The following is a 22,969-nucleotide window of genomic DNA, read 5'->3' on the forward strand; positions in this document are numbered from 1 at the left end:
CACATTATAGAGAACACTAGAACTAGATGGGTCCTTAGAGATTGCACCATAAAACCTATGCGTGTTTAGCCAACAGCATATTTTATTTAATCCTTAGAGCAGTATCATGAGATGGGGAGTTTCATTTCAATACCACCACCAAGGACCCCAAGGCTTGGCACTTTAAAATTCCACGACCAAGATCACAGGAGCATTTTGAACAACCAGTACCTTGACCTGGATCGTATTACTCCGAATCTAGCGCTCCTTCTACTTCAGCAAAAATGACTACTTCCAATCTGCTTGTCTTTCCAAAGAGGAAATCAGGACCTTACAGAGATAGGGCGTTTACACAGATCCTCAGAGTAGCAGAGTATTTATTTATTTATTCGTGTAGTTACGTGCTCAGGTATTCATTCATTCCTCAGTGGTTCACAGAACCAAAAATTATATATTGAAATGCATAGACTAGAAACTTTTTTTTTTTTTAATAGGGGAGAGAATCAAATCCTAGGGGGAAAAAAAAAAAACTAAAAACAGAGAAAAGGTCAGGTAAGAAGAGCTCAAAAAACTGCACACCTTATAGGCTTGGACCAGTGTCGGGGATGATTCGAGCATCCTACCACCAAGACAAGAGGGCAACAGGTGCTCTTCCAGCTTTGCTGAATCTGACACTTGTGAGGAATGCCAGCCTGGGGCTGTCAGGACCAGGGCTCTCTGTGGCCTAGAAGGTAAGGTCCTCAGCCACACAAATCCTTCCAACCAACGTCATGGGGGTCTTTCTCATGAAGGCCCTCAGGCTTGTCCCAACATTAACCAAAATAAAGATTAGTAAGACTGTCCTCAGAGTGGTCTCTATCTGAAGGTTTCATGTGAGGGAAAACTTTAGTTTATAGAAAATCCATTTTGAATGTAAGGTATCTAGGGGTATTCTTTAAAAAAGAAGAAAGAAGAAGGGAAGGGAAACAGAATTCCATGGGCAATTGTGATTAAATTATATAACAATGTATCTACCATAAGACCCTTAAAACTAGCATTTCACCTAACACTAAGAAAAACTTTTTTTTTAACTGTCAAAGTATGGAATGTAAAATGCATCCTAATTTTGGAGATGTGAAAATGGAAAATGTGGTCACTTTACAACCAGAGATATATGTTTGACCACTGCAGGATTTGTCAGGGCCTTTCCTATCCCCAGGTGCACAGCGAACCTTAAAGGCAGGTCTAGACTAAAGACTTTCCCATGTGGGTCTTGACCCCTGAGCTGCCCCTTTTGGCTTTCAGCTGCATACGGGACTAAGGCTTCACGGAGCCCATCGTGGAAACACCCTCTCTGAACGAGTAGACGAACTTGTGTGCGCTTCCATCAACTGTCCATGAAGACGTCTTACACCTGAGCTTTTGTGCAAAATGTTTCAAGCGGCTGGGAGCATAAGGTTGTAATGTTTGACAAGAACGTGGATGTTCTGTGTGAACCCTGGGAGGTAAACTCCTCTTCCTGCCATCAGAAGTCGGGGGAAGGGGGATGTAGCCTAAAAGTCAGAAACCACAACAAAACAAGCGTCCAAATGAATGCCTCCCACACCTCTGCAACTAGTTACTGGTGGTTAGAGCTCAGATCAGTGTCTCCCTCCCAGAGGCCGGCGTTTCCCTCTACTAGAGAGCGTGCAAGCTTTGACGGGGAGAGTGAGCGGCCTCCAGTTCACGATGGATATCAAACACATGGGTTGACCTCCTCTCCCTCCTAAAATCACATAAAAATTGACATTAAAACGATATGCATATGCTGGTAAGGACTATGTGAGGCTGGACGTGCTCTGTGAGCCCCTGGTTTTCAATACATTTTCATTACATTTTAAATTAAATTACATGCAAATACATTAAACACATCCCCTTTTGGAGAGAGAAGCTTGGGAGCCTCTTGTCCCAGTGTCACCTCCTAAGTGGCTGTGAGACCCTGCCGGGCCTCAGTTCCCTCCTCAGAAAGATCCGAGAAACACTCGAAACTTCAAGCATATTAATGGACTTGACCACGATTTATTTTAAAAACATACAGGGAACGTGTCTCCCAGCAAATTATGTCAGGAAAAGGTAGTTTACCTCCTAAAGCAAAAGAAACCTCAGCCTTCCTTTTGTCAAGTCAAGACAACTGTATAAGCCACTATGGGTTTGGGTTTTTTTGTTGTTGTTGTTGTTGTTGTTTTTCCTTCCCATGTTGACTCCGGTTGCCAAGAAGCCCAGAGCTGAATTTATCTCACATTGAGTGACGCCCCCATGTCAGGCTCCTGAAACCCTTCCTCCCTTTCTGCTTCTCTCCTTACAAATGGCTCTGGTTGGTCCTGTCTTTATATTGTGTGTGTGTGTGTGTGTGTGTGTGTGTGTGTTATACGTTGGGTTTATGTGGATAATACTAAGTTCTCACCAAAGAATGCACGGAATCCATTATACACACACTCTACAAATGATACAAACTTGGTTGCTAGGTAACCTACAGAGGTGGGGGGGACGCTGCTCCCTCACCTGTAAGATTCGTTCTGAATGCTTCTGCTCAGTTTCCAATGACCTTCTCCACTTCTCTCAAATTCACCTGCTTTTCTCTGCCATGAGGCCGCCTGTGCTCCATCAACATCAATTGGGCCAGGTGAGGCTCAGCCGCCTATCCTCAGTGTCCCCTCTGTCCCTGGTGGGCAAGGACTTGTACTCAAGTCCCCACAAAGGACCAGGCACAGAGTAAGCACAACAAATCCTAGGGAGATGAATTCTTTAATTCGACAATTGCAGTTTTGAAGCAGTTCTGGGGACAACTGAGTGAAGGACAAACGGGCTAGGTGGAGGGCCACAGAAGCAGGCCCACGAAAATCCCAAAAATACAGAGGTGTAAGGTAACCAGAGATAAAGGAAGAAGCCAGAGCACCCTGCCCTGGGTGTGGGGGGAGCGCGTCTTGTTATGACACTCATCTGTGACCAACGGACAATAACCAGACCCCAAAGAAGAAGCAAGCCATTAAAGATGTTACCACCAGTCCTTACTCAGTGGTGATGCCAGTAGATAATGTTAAAAGGATTTAGGTCTCCTGGTGAGGCTCTCAATAAAAGACCAACCCTCAAGCCCTCGGTGGCCCCCCTCTCACTCCCGGGAGCTCTCTCTGTATCTTAATAAACTTCTATCCCTTTGCTCACTCCTGTGTCTGTGAGATTCATTCTTTGACTCCGTGAGACAAGAACCAAGCCCTCCCGTATCACAACCAAAGCGGAGTGACAAAGGATGTCCACAGATGACTGAGGCCTCGTCGCCGGCCATGAGGCGTCCACAGTGTGATGAGGACCACAGGGGAAGACAGGTAGGTCCAAAGAGCCATGGGGAGACCACAGAGAGAAGCTCAGGCTGGGGGGGCAGGAGCAGGGGGTGACGCCAGGGCCAGATACTTTACACAGTCGTGCGGACCTTGGCCTGACTAGGGGCTGAGGATCAGGGCAGCTGGCAAGAGGTCCAGTCTGCAAGCTTGCCCAGATGCCCCTGGGATAAACTGGAATTCCGGGCTGTGATGAGGGGAAAGGAAGGCAAGCTGAGGACAAAGCAGAAGTGGACGCCCACGTCCTCCCCCGTGGGATCTGCGTGGCCTCCGCAGGCTCTCCTGGCTGCCCGAAGGCTAGGAGGGGAAACACAAACAGTTCACCTACAGACATCACAACCCTGCAAGAAGTGTCGCCCTCAGTTCACAAATGTCTTAGTAATTTTCCAGAACAAAGCATTTTTATCAATAACCTCGCTTCCAGAAGGTTAAATGTCCTTACAACTTGCAGTCCACTGATGAATATTCCTCCAGGAAGCTCCCAAGGATCTTAATGTTAATGCCTTCCTAGAAGGAAAAGCAACCTTAACCTGACAACAGCAAGGATACAACCCTTTTGGGGCCCCTGGGGGAGCTCAGGGAATGAGCATCTGCCTTGGGCTCAGGGCGTGATCCCGGGGTCCTGGGATCGAGTCCCTCCTGCATCCGGATCCCTGCATGGAGCCTGCTTCTCCCTCTGCCTGTGTCTCTGCATCTCTCTCTCTCTCTCTCTCTGTGTGTGTGTGTGTCTCATGAATAAATAAAGTCTTAAAAAAAAAAAAAAAGGCTCCATAGCTAGAAGTGGCCAAAGGCCAGGAATGACACAGACTAGAGCCACACAGCCTGGGTTGAAACCCTAATGCCTCCATTTAGCAGTTGTGTGACCTTGGGCAAGTCACAGAGCCACTCTGTGCCTGGTTTTCTTGGTGATAACGGGGGATCCTAATAGACCCTCCCTTGTAGAGTTGTTATGAGAATCACATTGTAATCAAAGCACTTAGCAGGGTCAGGGCACGTAGGACACACCTCCTAAGAGCTGCACCGACTCTATTAAGCCTGCACGGGGCGGGCGGGGAAGCTCAGAAAGGTCACGAGCTCAGAGCACCTCTGGAAGGTGTCCTTGAGCACAGGTTTGTTTTCCTTGCTTAAAGCAAAGGCCTGCGGCTTCTCTCCACCAACTTTCTCACAAGTACCTGCTAATGGCTTTCATTGTTTTGTTTATAGTGCTTCTAACAAGTGTGGGTAACTTCTCATTTGCATCCCTAATAGGCAATTTTCAAAACATGTCCTGTCCTCCTGACACTGCAGTGGGTTTTAGGAGACCCGGGGTTTTCCTGTCTTTTCTGTCCTGCTCCTCAGCATCTGGATGGGCTTCAACAGCTCCCAGCACACCCCCGTGCCCATTCAGTCTTATTTAATTAAGATTTTCAGAGCTCTTCATATACTTTGGATACTGACTCCATACCCGGTACATCATCACCCAACACACCGACAAACAACCCCATTAGAAAATGGCCAGAGGACCTGAAGAGCCACCATCTCTGACAAGACCTTCCAGAGGCCACCAGACACGTGAAAAGATGTTCAACATCACTAAATATCAGAAAAATGCAAATCAAAACCACAATGAGCTAGCCCCTCAAACCTGTCAGAAAGGCTGGTATCAAAAAGACAGGAAATAGCAGGAGCTGGCGAGGATGTGGGAGAAAGGGAGCCTCCGTGCACTGCTGGTGGCAACGTAAATTGGTGCAGCCACTGTGGAAAACAGTATGGAGGTTCCTCAAAAAAAAAAAAAAAATCAAAAATAGAACCACGGTGAGATCCAGCACTTCTACTTCTGGGTATTTACCTGAAGGAAATGAAAAACACTAATTGGGAAAGATGCACGCGCCCCGATGTCTGTCGCAGCACCATTTACAAGAGCCAAGACGCAGAAGCAGCCCCCGTGTCCATCCGGGGATGGATGGGTAGAGAAGACGCGGGGTAGAGATGCAGTGGGATCTCACCAGCCGTACCAACAGGATGCCATCCTGCCATTTGTGACAACACGATGGGCCCGGAGGGCGTTATGCTTCTTGAGAGAGGTCAGAGAAGGAAAAATACCATAGGATTTCGCTCCTCTGTGGGATCTAAACATCACAACACACAAAATGAAACAGAAACAGGAATACAAAGAGCAGACAGGTGGTCCCCAGAGGGGAGGGAGGGGAGGCGGAGGGACAGGTGAGACAGGAGGGGGGATGGGGGGGATGCGGGAACAAAGGTCAGTTATCAATAAGGAAAGGGTTGGAGGGGGTGGGAACGGATGACTTAGCAAATACAGTCCAGAGTGGTGTGATAGCTTTGACACGTCGTAACTGCACCCAGAGGTGAGCACCTCGGAATAATGTCGAATCACTAGGTTGTGCATCTAAGACGGATATATTGTGTCTCAATTGTACTTCAAAAGGTGCTGTGTGGGAGCTCGGCGGGGGGTGGGGGGGTACAGGTACAGGTAGTCACACCCACCGCGGTGTAACGCATCTCAGTCCTCACGACAACTCCACACAGAGATGCTATCACCATCCCTGTTTCACAGGTGAGGAGAGGGAGGCACAGGGATGGTAAGGAACTTGCTCAAGGTCACACAGGCAGGAGGTGATGGGGGAGCACGGGGCTGGCTGAGGACGAAGCCCGAGCGCGGGTGGCACGTTGACAAGCCCTTGAAACAGGCAGAGGGACCTTCCTGGACAGACTCAGCTGCCTCGATGCTCATACTTGGCTCAGGACAAAAGGCAATCTTAGCCCCACCCCCAGGACCCTGTGAGTCTACTTTAACATATAAAAAATTCCTTTAGAAATTTCCTTTATCTCTAACCCCCCAAGACATGTGTGGGTGATCATCCCCCCCAAGCACGTGGCCCACGGATACACATCTGAGGGGCTCATGACTCAGGCTTTATTAGACGGTAGGAAGTGACCTTTTCCCAACAATAGCCAGCCCCCTACAAGGGGGAAACCTTCTGGAAGGTTCTGGAAACCTTGCTTCCAGAATCCCTTAGAGAGCAGCTATCCCCAAACCCCTCCCGACTCCCAGGCACGTCATCAGCCTCCCGTCACAGGCCCGGGGCAGCAGCTCTCCCTGCCCACGGGTCCTGGCCCCGGGCTTTAATAAAACCACCATTTTGCACCCAAGATGCCTCAAGAATTCGTTCCTGGTGTCCGCTCCGGACCTCACCCCAGCAAACCTCACCTGTGTTCCAAAACTTCATGAGAGGCAGTGAGCAAGCCGTACTAGCCCCGCGACCTTGGGCACCTGATTTAACCTTATTGGACTTATAAACCGTAAGCACTTTGCATTCTTCACGACCATCTTTACGTTGAGGTCAATATTACTAAAAAGTCTAGAGACGAGGAAACCGAAGAGCAGGGTGTCCTGGGAGGCCTGTTCTCCGGGGAGCTCGAAGGAGGGTCAACGTCTGCGGACGCCGCCTGACCCCTGCAGGGCGCGGGGAGGGGAGGCAGCCCAGCCCATTCCTGGGACCCTGCTGCCACCGGTCCTGTTGTTTGCCACAGAAGGACCCCCCCCCACACACACACACACAACCGCAAGTGCACAGGGAGAAAAATAATGATAAGAACACCGCTGCTTGTGTATTCAAGCCTCAGATCTAAGCCCATGCATAATTTACTCAACACTGCCCTGCAGTCACTTACGCGGAGGAGAGACAGCTATAAATTCAGGTCTGCATACACTAATTTATTTCTTATTTATTTTACGGGTACATATCTCGGGCCTCCAGCAAGCTGCTCCGACAGCTGCTCAGAGGCACCTGCAGCCCCAAGTGTAACCGGGACAAGAGGGCGAGACCCCAAAACACGTCCCAGAAGGAAAACTCGGGAGCCCAGGACTAGAGCCAGGCGGGTAAAACTAATTTCCTGTTAAACTGGGATTAAACTCCGACACGCGGCCCCACCCTTTTGTGCCAGATACCGTAGTTCTGAAAAAGTTCTCGTTCAATCTCACAGTTTTTCCATCTGAGCAAAGCCCTGAGCCTATCTCGGGGACCGACGCTCCTGCAGGAGCAGCACGGATCATCTGTGCGAGTCACCGAAGGTCAAGGGATGAGCTGATTTTTTAAAAAAATGATTATTATTATTTTTATTTGGATGAGCTGATTTTTAAAAACGAAGATGTCACCACAAGGAGAGTGACGGAGAGAAGAAAATGTCCTGTGTGGGGTGCCACTTGTGACGGAGGTAACTCCGCGCTCGGAACGAGGCAAACGGGACGAAATGGTGGGGCCGCCGTCCAAAGTTGTCATTTTACAGGGGGTCAGAGTGGCCCGAGGAGGACAAGTGGCTTGCCCTGGGGTGCTCTGCAAGCTGCTCCCAACGTGCCCTTCCTGCAGTTTCTGAGGGATTTTTACATCCCACCGAGGTCTAGCAATGGCCCATGGGGCTTCCTTCTTGCCCCCCGCCCCCCCCCCAGGCAGGTCTCCTCTCACTTAGGGCTCCAGGGCACAGGCAGCCCGTCCCTGACCGCCCGCCAGGTCCTGCATGAACGAGGCTGGAAGCCTGGCCTCAGCACGCACCTGCTGGCTTCTCCACAGCCCCTTCCAGGTGCCGGCTCCTAGCTGGGGGCTCCAGGGGACACCGAAGGGGCAGGAGGCTCCAGCACAAAACAGTCCCCGCCCCGGGACTCAGCCTGGGCACGGATCCCATTGATTCTGAGTCTTCGCCAGTGACTTATTTTACTTCTTCCTGTCCTCGTCCCTCTACCCAAGAGAAGACAGTCCTGTGGCCTTGTCTGGAAGAGCGGGCGGGAGAGGCCCTTCCGGGGGCCCGCCCGCAGCTCCCGACCTTCCCCGGGTCCCCCCGCTGCGGCCTCAGCGGCCGACACTCACCCGCAGAACATGAAGATGGTGCTGGAGGTGGCGTCGTAGGGCAAAGGCAGCGTCTGCTGCAGGCACAGCTGCTCACAGCCGCCGTTGAAGCCGTCGGAGCAGTCGATCCCTTTGGAGTGGTCGTAGCATCCCGAGCCGTCCTTCATGGGCCTCAGCTCCTCGGGGCACTGCTCGGGAGAGAGCAACAGGGCGGTCAGGGCCTGGGCACCGACCGTCACGCCCTCTCCCCCCACCCTCTGGGACGGGCCACGCCTCGGGGGACCACGGAGACCGTTCCATGGGGCCGGCGAACCATCCTGTGGCCACGCGGACCCTCAGGTGCCTGCCTGGGGGACGGGCCTTTTGTCATCAGCATCTCAGCAGCCTCGTGGGAACCAAAGGAGGTCCCGGCAGCGAAGCGCGGGGGCGCGGGCCGCACGCTGCAATCCCATGGGCATCGCCGGGGCTCCCATCGCCCCCTACTTATTGTAGCACAGTCGGGTCTGCCGCGGGTACAAAAATATATATATGTCACTCTGGCAGGCAGCCAGATACAGAGTTGCAGCCCATATGAATCTACATCCCAGCTCTTCCTCTTCCCCCTCTGCCATCCGGGCCAGGGATTCACCGACGCCGGGCCTCAGCCTCCTTACCTATTCCTGGGGCACGGCACCTGCACCTACGGGTTTGGCCGAAGCTTAGACTGGATGGTGGGAGCGTGCACCTAACTTCAGAATTCGGCAATGTGGGACCCGTCCCACGAGTTCTCCCCCTTCCTGTATTGAATGTGCCCCTTCGTCTCCATCCCTGTCTCCGGGGTCCTGAATGGGGCCTCCTCTGGGATGCCCACAGCTGGAGCCCACAAACTGCAGTCTGGTCTCCTCCACACCATCCTCCTAACGGCCAACAGAGGGGTGCCTCTAAATCATCCCTCCCCAGCTGAAGTAAATAAATGCATTGTCCACAAGGACCACGCCTGGAATCTCCCTTACGCCAAGAGGTGAGGTCCTCTGCCCGTGCTTCAGATCCTCGGCCGGCCATGGCCACCTCTCTCCAGGTAACCAAACCAGCAGCCCTCCAGGCCCTAAAACCCCCAATGAATCCCAGGGGAGTGGCCGCAGTCAAATAAATGCTCTTATCGCCTTGCCTGGCATCTGCCAAGAGCCCCGTCAATGGAAGATCCCACGCCGTAGGGACAACTGGCCATTTATTTTCCATCATTTGATGAGCTGAGCTCATCTCACCCTGTGTGGCAGACGGAGAAGCAGTACCAAGTTTCCTGCATCTGGGACTGAAAACCAGGTACCGGGCTTTAATTTCAGTCACCCTGCTGGCATTTCCTGTCCACAGAGATGAACACCCAGAGCTCAGCCCTCCTCATCCATCACTGGACATCACTGATTAAAGTGCCCCCACAGTACACCTGCCCGCCCACGCCCTGTTCCCCGGGCCCTTCCCCCAAGCCGCCATCCTGCGAGGCGTCAATAACACACACACACGCAAAAATCAATTATTTACAAAGACCACAATAACAACAACAACACTAACAACAACAAAAGGTCACCCTCCTGGAAATTAAATTTTGCCTAAGAAGAATCCATAATTACAAATGCACGAGAGTCCTCCGAGACATTTGAGACTGGCGCCGGGGAGGGTGACGGAGAAAGTAGGTTATAAATGGCCTTTGTCAAGCTGCAGAAAGGTTATAAAACCAGCCACATTTTGTGCTTAAAAAGAAAAATCAATTTTCCATGTGAGTGAAGTGCTGTAAATATTAATACAAGCTCGGAGGAAGGCCCTGCTTGTCTGGGAGTACCTATGGTCGGACAGGAGGGCACCGGCTCCTGGGGTCGTTCGGGAGCCACTTACGGGTCCTCGGGGCTGGTGTGTCTGTCCGCAGGGACTCGGGGGTGAGCGCTGGGAGGAATGACTGACCTTCTCACCAGGTGACAGGATACATCCCAGCTCGGAGTCACTCAGAGTGCTTCCACCCCCTGCTGATTCTCTGCTACTTTTGTTCTTTTAAAAAAGTAGGTTCTTTTTTTTTTTTTTTAATTTATTTTTTATTGGTGTTCAATTTACTAACATACAGAATAACACCCAGTGCCCGTCACCCATTCACTCCCACCCCCCGCCCTCCTCCCCTTCTACCACCCCTAGTTCGTTTCCCAGAGTTAGCAGTCTTTACGTTCTGTCTTCCTTTCTGATATTAAAAAAAAAAAAAAAAAAAAGTAGGTTCTGAGAAGGACAATCATCCTATGGTGTCACTCATACGGGGAATATAAGAAATAAAGAAAGGAATTATAAGGGAAAGGCGGGGACCTGAGTGGGGAAAATCAGAGAGGGAGACAAACCATGAGAGACTCCTGACTCTGGGAAGCACACAAAGGGGTGGTGGAAGGGGAGGCGGGCGGGGGGATGGGGTGACTGGGTGACGGGCACTGAGGGGGGCACTTGACGGGATGAGCACTGGGTGTTAGACTACATGTTGGCAAATTGAACTCCAATAACAATTTTAAACAATTATGAATGAATGAATGAATGAATGAATGAATGAATGAATGAAATGCAGGTTCCGTAATCCAGGCAAGACCTAAACACTTAACTGTTTTCACTCGGCTGGCCCTTAGGGCAGACCTATGAGGCAGCATGGGAGGCTGACGATGTGTCTCCCCAAGATACGTTTCTGTCCTGAGCCCTGAAGCCTGGGAATGTCACCTGCTATGGTAAAAGCTTTGGCAGACGGGATTAAACAAATTCTTGCATTAAGCGGCCCACGTGGATTATCAAGGTGGATGTAAACGTGGCCCTGAATGTCCTAGAGGCACAGAGGAGAAGGCCGTGTGCGGGCAGGCGGAGACCTCAGCGGCGTGGCCCCAAGTCAGCAAAGGCCACAACCCCAGGGAGATGGAAGGAAGCCAGGGAGCCCCCAGGGCAGGGGGTGTGAGGGGAGCAGGACCCTGACAGCATCATGACTTCAGACCTCCACCCTCTGGAACCGAGAGAGGGTACAGCCCCGGCATCTGAGGCCACACAGTTTGCGGTGGTTTGGTACGGCGGCCACCGGAACCAGCTCAGGGGGCAGTGTCCTTAAGTCCCATTTCACAGATCAGAAGACGCCGCTCTCCAGGCCCTCTGGCTCCGTAGCTCCCAACTGGGGCAACCCACTCCACTCCCCGGTCGGTCCTGGCTCGGGAACCGGGGCCAAGAGGGATGCAGAGCTGACCTAACGTCCTGACTTTAAAATCGAGGCTCAGAGAGGAGAAGAATGTCCATCACCCCAAACCCCCTGACACATGAGCAGAGGGTGCAGGGCCCTGGTCGCAGCTTGGGGCTCCGCCCACCGTACTTACTACCCTTGACATGGAAGCACGTTACGGCTGAAGACAAACTGGAGGATGACTTACAGGTGGGAAACTGAGGCTCAGGGAGGGGAAGGCCCTTGATTGACACAACCCAGCCAACGACAGGCAGAGCTGGAATGAAACTCGCATTTGGTCTGCGACCATGGGAGAGCTGTTCTGAGCAGCTGAAGCGGGGTTGCCAATCACCCCACATGCTCGTCCCTTCATCCGGCGTGGACATGACGCCCCGAGTCCTTGCAGGTGGGCGAGGGCAGCCTAGATCTAGCAGATGACTTGCGTTTTAGGTCCATCATTTCACTGCGTGTCCTCCGTCTCCCCCACCCAAACGCTGAGCCGGTAGTTCAGGACCTTCCTGCCTCGTCCCCCTCCTGCTGTGCACGCCGAGCGCAGTGTCTGCAACCCAGAGGCCACTCGCTGCTCTCTGAGTGAGGCCTCTGGGTGCCCGGCAGGAAGGACAGCGCGCCTGGGTGTTGACTTGGGGTCTGCACCCAGACTCCGCTTCTCAGCGGCCGCCGCACCCCTTGCCAGCGACTCAGCCTCATCTGTCTCCATGTGATCACCGTAAGGAGTAAACAGAGTCGTATCCCGCGTAGAAGATGCTCCCCAAGGGCCCCCGCCTCCTGGCGTTCGCACCCCGTGCCGTCTCCTCCCACCAGCACCAGCGCAGGCTGCGTGACCAATAGCATATGGTGGCACCGATGGTACATCGCTTCCCAGATTAGATTAGAAAAGACTTGCCTCTGTCTCCCTCCCTCTCTTCCACTTGCTGTGGTGAAATCCAGCTGCCGTGGCATGAGCAGCACTAGAGGGGGTCGCGTGGGGCAGGCACCCGAAGCCCCCGGCCAACAGCCAGCCGACCTGCTGGCGGCCCAGGACTCCGCGTGGAAGCTGAGCCTCCAGCCCCAATCAGACCAGTCAGCCTCACAGTAGCCAGACCCACCCAGCTGAAGCCACTCCTGAATTTCTTTTTTTTTTTTTTAATAATTGCTTTTTACATTTTTTAAATTTAAATTTGATTTGTCAACATAGAGTATCCCATCAAGTGCCCTCCTCAGGGCCCGTCCCCCAGTTACCCCATCCCCCCCACCCAACTCCTGAATCTCTAACCTTCAAATATTATCCGACACAGTAAAACCTTTTAGTGTTCAGCAGCTCGATTTGGGGATAATTTGTTATGCAGCCGTCGATGACTAATACAGTGAACGAAATGTGTCAAATGCTCAGCACGGCGCTCCACAAGTGGCAGCTGTGGCTCTGGGTAATTGGAAGGAGCTAGGAGTCTAGCATGAGGGATGAGGCCTATTACGTCCCTGTCAGACAGAGGACTAGTAACAGGTTAAACAAGCGCAGTATAATTTGAAAGAGAAAATAAAAACCCTGCAAGTGTGAGTGATGAGCAGGTAATGGAGCAGAGAGGACTTGCTCAGAGCAGCCTTCCCCTTGGCGAGGAGAAGGTGTCCCTGAGCAAATGGGAGACACGCCACCATATGAGAAAGAGGAAGGTCAGGACCCCTGTCCAGGCACGTTAGCTCACTGGCCTCGTGGGGTAACTGGACAAGTCCCTGAACCCAGCTGGGCCTCAGTTTCCTTTCTTTATTTTATTTTATTTTATTTTTTTAGTTTCCTTTCTTTAAAGGGGGAGAGGGACACCTGGGGAGCTCAGTGGGGGAGCATCTGCCTTCAGCCCAGGGCATGACCCCGGGGTCCCAAGATCGAGTCCCATGTTGGGCCCCCTGCACGGAGCCTGCTTCTCCCTCTGCCTGTGTCTCTGCCTCTCTCTCTCTCTCTGTGTCTCTCATGAATAAATGAAATCTTTAAAAAAATTACTATTTTTAAAAATTTTGAGATAATTGTAAATTCGCATGCAGTTATAAGAAATAATATGATATAGAGAAATCCCATGTACCTCTTGACCAGTTTTCCTCCAATGGAAACATCTTGGAAAACTAAAAAAGAAATATCACAGCTGGGATATATACATTGATAATCAAGATGCGGAGCATTTCCATCACTGCAGAAATTCTTTGCCCTTTTAAAACCACACCTACTTCTCGCCTGACTCCTTTCCTTTATGCCCAGGAACCACCATGCTCTCCATTCCTTTACGTTATAGAATTCTTCAGAATGCATGATAGGATTTCTGTCATTTCAGGAATATAGCATCAATAAAATCATATAGTATGTGAGCTTTGGGCATTGGCTCCCCCCACTCCCCACTCAGCACCCTTTCCATACGCCTCCAGATGGATCAACATTTAGCTCCTTTTTCTTGCACAGTAGTATTCCATTGTATGGACATACCATCGTGTGTTTAACCATTCGCCTGTTGAAGGACATGTGGGTCGTTTCCAGTTCTTAGCTCTTATGAACAGTGGCTATGAACAACAGCATACAAGTTTTTATGTAAATATGTTTCACGTCTTTGAAAAAAAAAAAGCCAAGAAATAGAATTTCTGGGTCATAGGATAGTTGCATATTTAAATTTTTCAGGAAGCTGCCAAACTGTTTCCCAGAGTGGCTGTACTATTTTAAATTCCCACAAGTAATGAGTGTGATTCACCCTCGACAGCTTTTGATGTCGTCCATATAGATACATAGACGTATAGATTTTAGCCATCCTGATATGTGCGTAGTAGTACTTTCACTGTGGTTTTAATTTGAATTTCCCTAGTAGTTAGTGATGCTGAATACCTCCTGTGCTCGATTTCCATCTGTATATCCTTTTCAGTGAGATGCCTCTTGATGTCTTTTGCCCATTTTCCGATAGAATAATTTGGGTTTTTTTACTGTGAAGTTTTGAGAGTTCTTTACATATTCTAGACATTAGACTTTTGTCAGAGATGTGGCTTGCAAATATATTTTCTCTCCCAGTTTGTAACTTGTCTTCTCATCTTCTTCAAATGAGCTTTCACAGAGCAAATGTTTTTAATTTTGATGAAATCCAAGTTACCATTTTCTTTTATGGATCATACTTTTAGAATCTAAGAACATTTTGCCAAGCCCAAATCTCAAAGATTTTTCTCCTTGTGTGTGTGTATTTTTCGAGAAGTGTTATGGCTTTATGTTTCACAATTAATTCTGTGATACATTTTGAGTTAATTTTTGCATGAGGTGTGAGACTTACACTGAGGTTTGTTTTCTTGCTTGGGAATGTGCAATTGTGCCAGCACCCTTTGTTGAAAAGGCTCCCTTTTCTCCATTAAATTGCTTTTACCTCTTTGTAAAAACAACAACAACAAAAATCCCCCCCAACGAATAAACAAAAACCAAACTGAGGTTATCTGTGTAGGTCATTTCTGGATTTCTAGTCTGTCCATTGATCTGTAGGTCTGTCCTTCTACTGACACTGCAGTCTTGGTCACCATAGCTATATGCATCTAGAGATAGGGTAGATTGATTTCTTCCACTTTATTCTTCTTTATCAAAAGGAATTTTGCTTCTCCTAGTTCCTTTGTCCTTCTATATTAATTTCAGGAAAATCTTGTCTACATCCATAAAAAAAAAATCACGCTGAGGTTTTTGATAGGAATTATCCTAAAACTTTATATCAATTTGAAGATAATGGAGATCTTTATGATGTTGAGTCTTCCAACCCATAAACACAGTTTGTCTCTTCATTTACTTAGATCTTTTAAAAATATCTTTCATCAGCATTCTGTAGTTTTCCGCGTACATGTCCCATGCATGTTTTGTTGAATTTACATCAAAGTATTTCATTAGTTTTAGGCATTGTAAATGGTATTTTATGTCACCTGTTTCATTCTTCATACTAATAACTTGTATTTTCTCTCCCTTTTATCAGTCTTACCAATTTTTTTTCCAATTTTCTTCATGTTTTCAAAGAGTCAGTTTTTGGTTTCACTGACTTTTGTGTATTTTTTTTTTTCTTTCTAAGTACATTGATTTCCTTTCTCCTGCTTGCTTTGGGTTTATTTTGTTCTCTTTTATGTAGGTTCTTAAGGTAGAAGCTTAGATTACTAACTGAAACTTCTTTTCTAATGCATGCATTCATGACTATAACTTTACTCCTCATTAAATATAAAGACAGAGGAATTATTTTTTTAAATTTATTTATTTATGATAGTCACAGAGAGAGAGAGAGGCAGAGACACAGGCAGAGGGAGAAGCAGGCTCCATGCACCGGGAGCCCGATGTGGGACTCGATCCCGGGTCTCCAGGATCACGCCCTGGGCCAAAGGCAGGCGCCAAACCGCTGCACCACCCAGGGATCCCCAAGACAGAGAAATTATAAGGAAAGCATATTTCATCACGCTGTGTCCCACAAATTCTGATACACTGTGTGTTTCTTTCTTTCAGTTCAGTGTATTTTTTAAAAATTTTCCTTGAGATTTTCTCTTCAATCCATGGATTATTTAGAAATGTGTTGTGTGGTTTCCAAATATTTAAAGATTTTTCTGTTATTTGTTATTGCTTTGTAGTTTTATTCTACTATACCTAGAGAACACACTCTCTATGGCTTGAATTCTTTAAATTATGGGCTATTTCTATTGTTCTGTCTTTAAATTCATTGGTTATTTCCTTTGTCTTCTCCATTTGCTAGTTGAGTGAATCTACTGAGTTTTCAAAAAAATATTTTGATTGTTTTTCAATTATATAATTTTCATTTGTTCCTCCTTTATTTATTCTACTTCTTTGATAAAGCTTTGTTTTTCTCATTTGTGCTTATAACTGCTTGTTTAAGCATTTTTATGACGGTTATTTTAACGTATTTATTATTAAATTCCAATATCTCTGTTATCTTCATAATGGCATCTATTGGCAATCCTTTTCTGTGTTGTTTGAGATCTTTCAGGGCCTTGGTATGACAAGTAATTCTTGATGGAAGCCTGAAGGACTTGGGACATTATGTCATATTATTATGTTTTAATTCTGGATCTTATTTAAACCTTGTATTTTATCTGGATTCCTCTGACACTGTTTCAGTAGGGAAACAGTGTCATTACTCTCATTACTCTCATTACTGTCAGGGGAAGTAGAATCCCTGTTTCCCCTTTTGGCCTTCTCTGACATCAGTATAGCAAGGAAAGGGGAGGACTGCATTGTCAGACTGTATACAGTCTGGTAAGAATGAAGTCTAGCTCCCTACCTGGCCTTTGTTAGAATGGGCTGGGGAGGGACCATGTTTTTTTCTGAGATGCTTGGCTAAAGTGATTACTGTCAAAACATTTTCTGTTTTTATAGGCTACCATTTTCCTGGGACTTTGGCTAAAGAAAGCAGGTTTGGGGTTTTGGGTTGTTTCTGGTTTGTTTGTTTGTCTTTAACTATTGGCATTTCTGACTTGCTGGCTCCTTCAGCTCCAAATTTGGAACATGAGGCAAAAAATAAATAAATAAATAAATAAACAACAACAAAAAAACAACTCAAGTTACTATCCACCAAATCTCCCTGGGCCCCCACGTTCCTAGCTGGTCTGCCTTCTTCTCTCTACCTCTCAGAGACTCATGTTTTTATATGTAACCTCTAGCATGTTTAATTGTATTTAGTAGGTAAAAGGGAGAAAAGACATCTACTGCCCCACAGCCTGTTTTGCATAGGACTAAGAATGTTACACTTTTAAAGCTTGTTGTTGTTGTTGTTGTTGTTGTTGTTGTTGTTGTTGTTGTTTTTTTTAAAGGAAGAATATGGGCAGCCCGGGTGGCTCAGCGGTTTAGCGCCGCCTTCAGCCCAGGACTTGATCCTGGAGACCTGGGATTGAGTCCCATGTCCGGCTCCCTGAATGGAGCCTGCTTCTCCCTCTGCTGCTCTTGCTTTCTCTCTCTCTGTCTGTGTTTCTCATGAATAAATAAAAACAAAATATTTAAATAAAGGAAGGAAGGAAGGAAGGAAGGAAGGAAGGAAGGAAGGAAGGAAGGAAGGAAGAATATGACACCAGGGGCACCTGGGTGGCTCAGTCAGTTAAGCATCTGTCTTCAGCTCAGGTCATGATCTCAGCATCCTGGGATGGTGTCCTAAGTCAGGCTCTGTTCTCAGTGAGGAGTCTGCTTCTCCATTTCCTTCTGTCCCTCCCCTGGGCTCACTTGATCTCTCAAATAAATAAAATCTTAAAAATATATATATGGGACCAAACAATATCAGCACACTCATGTAACTTGCAAAGCCTAAAATATTTTCTCCATGGTTCTTTATACAACAAAGTTGTTGACCCTGACTCCAGCCATGGGAAGGTATCTTGAGTTTATTTTAAGTACAACTGGAAGGCATTGAAGGTTGCAAACTGATTCAGTTTGCTACTTTGAAGAGATTACTGAAGTCAGTGAATTCAGTTATCTGTAAGCCCTTTCTTGGGGTTGACAAAAGAAGCCTCGAGAGGCAGACTCTGTGGGGCTAGGGGTGAGCAAAAGAAAAGGAGCAGGTCCATCTCAGAATGACCTCATTCCTTGGAGGGCTGCTCTTTTGCCAGAGGTTTTTTAGTAAGTGGATAAGAAACCCAGTTCAGCTGAGTTCCAGAGCCTCATAGCCTCCATTCTGTTCCCTTCAGGTGAGGACCCACAGGAAGACCCCGAGTCCCTGAGCCTTGAGGTCTTGAGGATCTGAGTGGGGGGGGGGGCTACCTGGGAGATTCTCAGCCGTCTTCCCGCACGCTGGGCCTGCCTTACTCCTCCCGGCCCCCTTTCTCTCACTCCTTCCCAGCCCTGTTTTCAACATCACCAAGCCATTTGTTTCCATTTGTAATTATGCATTTTAATGTTCATTAATTATGGAATGCAAATTGCTTCAAGTACAGAATTTGTAAAGAGCTGCTCTACTACCCCACCCCCGGGTCTAGAAGGTGGGCCAGCTGTTCTGAGCAGAAGGAAAAACAACCAACTTACAAGTAAAAATAACTTTTCCTGGGGCCTGAGTGACTCAGCTGGCAAATAAACCTCTGGGATTTGCAAGATGGTGCTACAGGAAGAGCCCTGCCCGCCCTCTGGCCTCGGGAGCCAACAGGGTGCCACCTCCCTTCTTTCTCTTCTACAACCTTGGGCCTGAGAGATCGGGTGGGACGATGGAAATGACTCCGTCCTTGGACCCAGCCTCTGATGGCGGTCACCTAGAGCTGCTCATGCTTCTCTGAGCCTCAGTTTCTCCATCTGGAAGACCTTTCTCAAAGCGAATGTGGCAGGCAAATGTTTTGATGGAGACCAACAGCCAAACCTGAGCCTGCCTTCAATAAACAAACCCATGTGACTAATGGATCTCTGCTCTGCCTCCCCCGTTCTCTAACCGGCTGGGTAGCTTCCGGCAGCACATCCCACTGTCTGGGTCTGTTTCCTATGCTAGAAAATGAAGGCGTTGGACAAGTGGAAGTCAGACAAGACTCTTAGCTCTGAGCTGCTGTTTTTGTTTTTTGTTTTGTTTTGTTTTGTTTTTGGTCAAAGCAACGGCGGATTGTGCAAAGGAGAGAACTAACTCCAAACTATTTCAGAAGGGAGTGGAGACTCCCCTTTGAGGGCACGGAGCTTGTTTTAAGGCATCACCGAGATGACGCCACACCTGCCCAAGATGATGGCCGGAGCCTTGTCCTCCTCCAAGGGCTCAGCGAGGATCGATCTCTCTCATCATCAGTGAAGCACAGTAACAGATTGACCTCCTAGGAAATGCCCCACCTCTTACCCACAGAACTGCCCCATGAGAAGATCAGGGTAAAGGTTATGTAAGACAAAGCAAAAGCAACGAGAACATTTGTGAGCAGAGGGCTGAGCATACAGTCAGCCGTATAGGATCCCACAGCCGTGAGCGAAGCCTCCCCCTCCTCCCTGCCCCTGTGCTTCTGAGCCTCAGTTTCCACATCACTCCTACCTCCCTGGGCTTATGAGAGCCAAACCAGAGCACACACCTGACAGACGTCAGACACGATGGCAGGTGCTCAAGCAGCGGTAACTGCTGTTTGGATCCCTTGTTACTCTCCCCCGAATAGGAAATGCACTCAGGAGGCAACAGAAGAGGGCTGCAGACCTGCAGTGGGCAAGAGGCACATGGCCACGGGCAGTTTTTGCTACTCTCAGCCGTGCTAAGGTAGGACCAGCATCATCGTGCTCATTCTGTGGATGAGGAAACTAAAGCCCAGAGAGGCCGGGTGATGTGCCTGAGATCACACAGCCTGTGAGAGGCAGCCTGGGCCTACCACTGATGTCTCCTGATTGCAAAAAAAAAAAAAAAAAGAGCCTCTTTCTCCATCATCCACATGAAGGTGGTCTGTCCGTGATGTCACAAGTGGTTAGGGCTCCACAAGAATTCCTAGGACTGTGTAAGAAGGTCACGCCCGGGGTTAGGAGGGCACAGAGCGGGGTTGTCGGCAGCAGAGCCTAGAGGACAGACCGGATACCTAACCCCCCAGGAAGAACAGAAGGGAGGGGGGAAGCCACGATGAACCATGTGCGAGCCATGTTTCCCTAGGCCGTCCCCTCACATCCTCGCAGCAAAGCTTGGGGGCACCTCCGACACCCACTCGTTGGGCAGGCGAGGCGACGGACGATGGCACAGCTGAGCAAGGGCGGTGGAGTCCCTCAGGAGGGACCATCCCCTCGATCAGACGCCGAGTGGGCCCGGCTGCCCTGGGGTGTCCGTGCAGCGACGGCCCCCATCTGTCAACAGGGCCAGCGAGCCCGCCTATTACCGCAGACATTGATCTGGACGACCAGGCTGGGCGAGGGCCCATAATTACGAGGAGTTTTAATCAACTCATGCCAATTCAGCCGTCGCTCAGTTTGATGCTGACACGGGGGAAGGGGGTGGGCATGCAGAAAAGGATTACAGGGATCGATAGCAGGTACTGTAGGATTGTGGCTGCAGGCACCCTGGGGAGGGGCGCCTTGGCCCTCAGCGGGGAGAGGCTTCCAGGGGGCTCCCAGGTGCACTGGCCGAACCACGACCCTGCTCCATGTGTCCCCCCACCTGGATGTGGGAGCCACATAGGCAAACACCCAACTGCACCTGCCAGGTCCAACCTCAGTACCTTTGTCCATGCTCTGCCCCCAGCCAGGCCTCCCCTCCTGTTCCTAAAGAATTCTGTGTAGCCTATAAGCTAGAGCTCAATCAATCTCCCCTCTGCAGATCCCCTCCCAACTCCAGAAGCAGATGGAAGCTGGAGAGACCAAATAATAATAATTAATAATAATAATAATAATAATAATAATAAAAAGAGGTTTAATAATCCAGACGCTGCTTCTTCCTGACTATGTGATTTGGGTCGGTGACCATACCTTTCTGATTTTTGTTTCTCCATTTTAAAATGGTAAAATGGACCTGCTAGTAGGTCCTTGCTGGGAGCCCCACGGGGGCCACGGAGCCCTCGTGTGCAAGTTCCCACTTCCTTCGGATGCCCGGGAGTCTGCCCTTCTCTCCTATGTTGAGCATTGTTCCAGCACAGACATTGCTCTGGCAGGCAGACGGCTTCCAGTTCACAGTCTGTGTCCCCGGGACACACAGTGTAAGACACCCAGCTCCCTCTTCCCCACTGGGTCCCGGCGCCCAGCTCGGGGGAACTGGCGTGGCCTCTGGCATCAGGCCGGCCCGGGCTAGATCCCACCTGGCTTTGCCTCTGGCTCCCCAGTAATGCCGGCCATCCCTGCACGGACACCCTGAGGCTTAAGTCCCTTGGTGTAAACTGAGGCCAAGCCCACCCCCCCAGCAGCACCACCACGGGGGTGAGAGTTGGACATCGGGTACCCCTAGCACGGAGCCGGGTACGCGACAAGACCTCGACTGTCACACGAGGTGTCACTGTGATAATCATCACTTTAATATTTGATTCCCGGTAGATATTTTTGGAATGCAGCAACCTGTTGGGAGGTTCTGAGTTCCCGGGAGACACCCATGGGCCCGCCGCGCCTGCCGTCCGTCCAGGGCTGGACACGCTCCCTGGAGACACAAGTCACTGCTCGGGGTGCCGCCCGTGACCAGAAACCACCCTGGGCGCTCTCCTGGCTCTCCCTTGCTCGAGGCCCACGCCCCTGCGAGCCTGCTATTAGGGGCCCGATGTCACAGAAGGGGGGCCAGGCTGGGGGCAAGACATGCTTTCCCGAGCTGGCTCAGCTTCCCGAGGCAGAGGCGGGATGCGAGCACAGGGCACCGGCTCTGAAGCCGAGCTCTAGCACCACGGGCTCCCCACGGGGCCGCAAAGGAGCAGAAGGCCTGGAGGTCTGATGCTGGAGGCAGCGGGTGACCCCAGAGGGCGGTGAGTCCCGTTCAAGTCGGCTCTGCTCCGGAACAGTAATCTGCTCAAGAACCACAGCAGCCTTGAAAGGCGTGGCTGGGCTCGCGGGCACGCGTGTGGACCATGGCTAGCTCTCGGAGGTGACGGCCGCCCGCCTCTCCCACTAGAGGGGCACTGGTGCACAGGGGATGCAGATGCCGGCCTCTGCTCTGGGCAATTCTCTGGCCTTCTTCTGCCTCAGCAGGTTTCCAAGGGCCTTGCAGCTCGGACACATCCTGCGGTTCCCTGCACGAGGCTCGCGGGAATTCCAAGAGGTTCAGGTGGTAGACCTGGGTACGGGGTGGCCCCTGAACTGGGGAACCCTGGAGCAGGGCCGCGCTTGTGGGAGTGGCTTGAGGACCTGGGTCACAGCCCACCCAGGCAGCCCCCTCCCGTGGCTGGTCCTCCCCGCCTGGCTGGAGTCCTAAGGCCCTCCACCTCTCTCCGGAGCTCCCCAGGACACCGCACAGAGTAGGGGTTCCGTTCGGCAAACGCCCTATTCGAAGCCTGCTGTCCTTCGGGCCATCGAGTTTACAAAGCCTTAGGCCGGCCTTCAAAAAAGATGAAATAAGTAGTGATATTCTTATAGTCCTTGGAGTTGTTGTTGTTGTTTAATATGGTACAAATAAGCACAGAGAGCTGAGGTAAAGGAGAGAAGACTTCCCCAGAAAATCCTCCAGGAGTCCTGCCGAATGTCTGTTCAAGAACTGTCTGGTGATTATAATAAAGAGCCTCTGTTTGGTTCATTAATAATACGAACAGCTGGGCGGCCCAGGTGGCCCAGCGGTTTAGCGCCTCCTTCAGCCCAGGGCGTGACCCTGGATACCCTGGATCGAGTCCCACGTCAGGCTCCCTGCATGGAGCCTGCTTCTCCCTCTGCCTATGTCTCTGCCTCTCTCTCTCTCTCTCTGTGTGTCTCATAAATAAGTAAATAAAATCTTAAAAAAAAAACTCATTTAAAAAATAATAATACGAACAGCGGACACTTACCATCGCTACACGTGCCAGGCACTAGTCTCAGTGTGTTTGGAATATCAGCTTGTAACGTTGGGGCCCCTGGGTGGCTCAGTCGGTTAAGCATCCGACCCTTGATTTCGGCCCAGGTCGTGGCCTCAGGGGCCTGGGAGGGAGCCCGGTGTTCTCTCTCCCCTCCCCCTCTGCCCCTCCCCCTTGCTCACATTTTCTCTCTCTCTCTCAAATAAATAAATCAATCTCAAGAAAAGGAAAAA

At 49.9% G+C, this 22,969-nt stretch overlaps 1 protein-coding gene across 6 annotated transcripts in view; it reads right to left on the bottom strand.

Moving 5' to 3' along the window:
- The window catches only part of ASTN2 (astrotactin 2), an 853,772-nt gene that overhangs the window by 313,136 nt on the left and 517,667 nt on the right, over window positions 1–22,969 (bottom strand). For all 6 annotated transcript variants that reach the window (XM_025432065.3, XM_025432067.3, XM_025432064.3 and 3 more), the window contains one exon: window positions 8,198–8,364. In XM_025432065.3, the coding sequence (XP_025287850.1) occupies window positions 8,198–8,364 (167 nt within the window). The remainder of the gene's footprint in view (window positions 1–8,197; window positions 8,365–22,969) is intronic.

The sequence above is a fragment of the Canis lupus genome, chromosome 11, assembly GCF_003254725.2.
Source record: "Canis lupus dingo isolate Sandy chromosome 11, ASM325472v2, whole genome shotgun sequence".
NCBI classification, from domain to species: domain Eukaryota; kingdom Metazoa; phylum Chordata; class Mammalia; order Carnivora; family Canidae; genus Canis; species Canis lupus.